Below are 5,314 nucleotides of genomic sequence, written 5' to 3'. Positions count from 1 at the left end.
TCAGAAAAAAGTTATGGCTGAATGAAAATTCGTGTTTTTTTACCATTTTGTATGAAAAATATTGTAGATGTAATAAAAATGTATTGAGTGCATTGAGTGCAATTATTGTCCACAACCAATATCACTTACGTAATGGTCTGCTAAATACGGAATCATTATAACTGGACCGCCACCAAAAATATCCTGGAAGTAAAAAGTTATGACGGAATGAAAAATAGTATTAAGGTGACGCCGAGTTAAAGTAAAAAAAAACCGCCGGCCTCTCATAGAAAACAAGCAATCTAAAACATATCCAATTACGTCAACAGGATCCAGGGGGCAGACGATCCCCCCCCCAGGGGGCAGACGATCCCCCCCCCAGGGGGCAGACGCCCCCCAGGGGGCAGACGCCCCCCCCCCCCCCCCTCGGTACGCCCATGAACGCAGCGTCAGTAGCCCTAGGCGACGCGTAGATGCATTTCTAAATTTGTATGGATTTGTCAGATTTTTTTGTCAGAACGCGTCGCGTTGCGGTCTGAATCAACCCTTTTTTTATGTTGTTTTGTAGGCCGGCGTGTTTGGGAAGTTCTACTTACGCTATACTTACTTTTTATTTTCTTCTATTTTCTGAACACGGATAATCCTTCTAAACCACGGACTGCAACTGCCAACCAAATATTAAACAATACAACCAATTATTACATCAACAGTGTAGCATGACGTCTGCCAGTTGTTTGCCGTGGAATCTTCCCCATGATAACCTCTTATCTAGACGCCCAGCCCAGCTCGAGACGCCTTCTATTTATAATCAATAAGCGATATCTATTGACACAGGCTATCTTGGGCTGTCAAAACACGTGCTCGCTCTGCAATTATCACTTCGGAATTCTCCATTCAAACCCCGAATAGCAATTAACTATTTCGATAAGCGCCTGCGCGATTCCTATAGCAATATTGACCCGGCTGATGAAATAAAACCTTTGGTCCGTTTTATTTCCTTGATGTTATCGGTGCACTCGTTCTCTTATTGCTTTTTGTAAACAGGCACATAAGCTGTGATGTTAATTATTATGATAATAAAATACGCACTAACACGTCAGCGTCTTACTGTAGGAAAATGTAACAATTTATTTTCTGCAATAAACCGCGGGGTACTGCTCGTATTAAAAAATAAATGTCGAATGATATAAAAGGACAAACTCTTTTGAACTATAATAATCAGTATAAGATTATAACACTATAATTAGTTAAGGTGCCTCTAGTCTTCACATTGGACCATGCTGGCCCACTACATACCTTCGCCACTGTGTACCTATAATGCCACGGCCGCACATGCGTCTATTGCACGAAGCTTCGTGCTAACTGCTATGACCGTGAGACGATACCATTGGACGATACACGCAGATCGTCCAGGTGCGGCCCGGGCATTAGACGAGGTAATTTTTATATATATAAAACTCAAAGGTGACTGACTGACATGGTGATCTATCAACGCACAGCCCAAACCACTGGACCGATTGGGCTGAAATTTGGCATGCAGGTAGATATTATGACGTAGGCATCCGCTAAAAAAGGATTTTGATCAATTCCACCTCCAAGGGGTTAAAATAGGGGATGAAAGTTTGTATACCATAATACTTCTTAACGCGAGCGAAGCCGCGGGCAAAAGCTCGTGGTATAATAATATTGATGGCGGACGATTTCCAGGCGTGGCGACTGGCGCGCAATCATTGACTTATATAGATATGCACTGACAGCGGATAAATCTGTTCAAGCATTAGTAAAACACCATTTCAGAAGTAAAGCTGTCCAAACTAAAATACAAGCAGAAATCACCTTTGAGACCATCACAAATATCTGTCTCCACATCCCCATTCAATCAAAAGAATTCTTTATATGCGCCATCTCCATCTAACACCAGTTCTTCACCTGTGCAATCCTTTAGACCGCGTTCAAATGACACGCGTCGACCACGCGCAGGACCCGCACACGCGTTGTGCCCGCATTACACCCGCGCTCGCCACGCGCTCGCCACGCGCACGCCTCGCGCACGTCCCGCGCACGCTTATACTACTTACTAGTGTCTGGACTATTTCGTTCAGTAGACGTAGTGGCTTCCAGGTTGTCACAATGTGAGAACGTTTGAAATAAAATGGATTTGACTAAGTTAAACAAAGTTCTAATTACATACTATACGAAGGAAGGAAGAAAAAGACAGTAAGATTAATTCCACACGAAGATATTGGGTTCACCCTATATTAACTCGCAGAGAAAAGCATGGCGAATTTCATGTCCTTTTTCCGGAATTACGCAATTATGATGACGAATTTTATGGCTATCTTCGAATGACTAAAAGGACTTTTGATAAATTACTGTCCGTTTTAAATATTAAACTGGAGCATCAGCACACAGTTATGCGAGATAGTATTTCTTCTGCCGAAAGACTGGTTGTAACTTTGAGGTAAGTACTAAGTAGTAAGGGAGCCCTAAAACAATTATTTTTTTTTTGATTAGTAACAAGCTAATTTTTTGTGAGTAGCTTCATTTTGATAAGACGAACAACATTTTTATTTGCGAAAAATCTCGAAAGTGGTAGCTAACAGAGATAGAAAGGATTTCATACTTTGACTATCAAGTCAAAGTATGAAATCCTTTCTTTAAAGTATGAAAGTTCCCCATACAAAAGTGAAAAAAAAATTGGTCTTTCAGCGCTGCTACTTTCACAGTAAACTCTCTACGAGGAACACGTACACACCCTTAAGTATTATCACTTAGTTTAGTTTTTATTATTCGTAGGTTTTGTTACACTCCGTATATATTAATACTATAAAACATATTTTTGTTTGAAATCATCTTTTTTTTGAATTTCAGAAAATTTTAGGTAAAGTAATTACACTAATCAAATACTATAATTATCTTGAATCATAGCGGTAGATGTGTGTAGATGTCGCAGTAGAAAATTAATTATTCAGCGTCGCAAAGTCGAAGTCGTCACCCATACTGGATCGCACACTACGAGTAGGTTGACTTTGTCCAACTCGAGTGTAAGAGCCAAATTCTAGTTCGGAACTACAAGTAAGTCTAGTAAGTCTAGATTGGCTTCTCACGTTAGAAGGTCCAGGTGCAGTAGAATATCCATAAGCTTCAGTATCATAGATTGGCTGAGGTTGGATGGATTCTTGCTGCAGTGTGTACCTATATTTTAAGATTCTGATGTGTGGCCATTTATATTTCTTTGTTTAAAATTCCGTAATATTGAAATAACTTGATATTGAAATTCGACAACTTCGTCGTCACTGAACTTCTCTATTGTTGGAGCAATACTCTTGAAGAATGACATAATTCGGCTGTCAGCGGTTTTCTTTTCTTCTTTTTGCATAGAATCGATAAATTGAATCATTTTTCTATCTACTGCACTCAAATCTATTTCTTTATGAACTTGTTCTTTCTTCCTTTTTTTTATCATTGTATCATGGCTGTCGTCACTTTCAGAGGAGGGTGGTTGCATATTTGACTCAGTATCCCTATGTGGAGCTATTTTTGTCAAAAATTTCATGTTGTCATAGTATGTGTACTTATGAATTATATTAGCTCCCGATCTCGATCTGCTCTCGCTTAATTTTCTATGACATTTCATCCATTCGTCTCTCATCGATTTCCACTTTTGCACAACCAGTTTTCCTGTAAATAAGTAAAACAGATCTTATTTACATAAATATTTTATTTAAATTAAGTTTTCGGACATACTTTGCTTTACACCCTGTATAGCTTGATTATTTTTTTATTTTTCAGGTAAGTATACCTATCAGCGAAAGTGTGTTCTGTTACTAAAACAGAACACACTTTTTGATATAAAAACAATTAGGTATGTGATAATAAATGAAACAATTTTTTTTGACAATATCACTTGGATTTCTAGTTTTTTGTTCAAGTTAAAAAATTCTTATATAAACAAAGTATTACATTTTTTTTAACTTTTATGACGTGATCTTGTTAAGTATGTTTATATCAAGGGCTCCACGAAGTGAAAAATTTTTACGAAAATTATTTAAACATTTTTTTATGTACAATAAGGACGGAAGTTCGAAAAAATTCGTTAGTTATTAACATTTGTCTAATTTGTTGAAAAATTAACTTTAAGTTAAATTTCCAACGGGAGCAAATTCTTTGAAGTGTTCGATTGTTCGTAATACCACAGAATAGACAATAGCACAAGGTAATACTCACATTTCCTCCTCTTTAAGAATCTTTTTTTTTTAATTTCTTAAATGTTAATAGCTTCGTAGTTTTTAACAAAAAACGTAATACCTTTTTTTGCAGCCTAATTTGCTTATAACTCTTAAATTTTTTGTGTGCTAATACACGCTTCCGATACCTTTTTCTAGAAGTCTTCCCGAATCTAATAAGCTATCGCACGTATTTTTAAGACCCTTATCCAATGATATTCTACTTATACAGATCTGTTACGTTCATACTATTTTCCGGTTTAAATCTCTTCCGAACAACATTGACAAATTTGACAGATAAGTGAAACGAAAGATACGCAATGCCATTTACATAAAAGAGGTAGACTAAATAAAAGACGACCCAATTGGTTCGTATTTGAAGCTTCACAACGTGCGCGGTAGTAACATATCTGCTTTGAGTTTTTTATATAATATATCGTTGCCCTTATCTCTATATCTCGCCATTCTCAACTTATCGCTCAGACTATTTATGTCTGAACAGGGAAGAGTACCATGGCAAAATAAATATTGCTAGTTTAACTTAATTTAATTAGTTGAACCTTCTAAAGTGTAATTTGAGGGAGATACAATCGTTTTTTAAATGACACGGCTCACGTGTCATACGCCACACGTTAAAAACATATAAGACACGGCTGCCGTGTCATCCGCACTGAATCGGTTAATAGATACACGTGTAAAAACCAAGAAAAACAATAAACCTTTTTGCAGCCGTGTCATCTACTTCTAGGGCGTATGACACGGCTAACGTGTCACGAGAAAATTGTACGACGCGCCGCCACTACCTACTGAAAGTTTAAAAAAATGTGCGCCGCATTGAATCGGATGATAAAATACAATTTAATAAAAATATGCTAACATTCATACCGTATTTATTTTTTTCCACATCCGACAGCTTTTCAAAATTCTCATTGATGATCTTACATATGTCACGCCATGCCTGTAGAGTTTTTCTTTTATCTTTATAAGTTTCGAGGGTTTTATCCCACAGCACATCCCTTTCCTCCACCAATGAAATGAATATTTCTTTGTCTATAATATTATTCATTTTAAAAAACACGCCACGCGACTGCACTTATTCACAGTCGATT

At 37.3% G+C, this 5,314-nt stretch overlaps 1 protein-coding gene across 1 annotated transcript; it reads right to left on the bottom strand.

The window, feature by feature from the left end:
* Positions 1-2,866: 2,866 nt before the first annotated feature.
* On the bottom strand, positions 2,867-5,314 carry LOC121735248. The gene is made up of 2 exons (XM_042126001.1): positions 5,091-5,314; positions 2,867-3,660 (listed from the first exon to the last, which is right to left on the bottom strand). The coding sequence occupies exons 1-2, from the start codon at positions 5,269-5,271 to the stop codon at positions 3,182-3,184; spliced, it is 660 nt and encodes a 219-aa protein (XP_041981935.1). The 5' UTR covers positions 5,272-5,314; the 3' UTR covers positions 2,867-3,181.

This window comes from Aricia agestis, chromosome 17 (assembly GCF_905147365.1).
Source record: "Aricia agestis chromosome 17, ilAriAges1.1, whole genome shotgun sequence".
Lineage (NCBI taxonomy): Eukaryota > Metazoa > Arthropoda > Insecta > Lepidoptera > Lycaenidae > Aricia > Aricia agestis.
The sequence above is the reverse complement of the archived record's forward strand: the minus strand, read 5'-3'. Positions and strand labels throughout refer to the sequence as shown.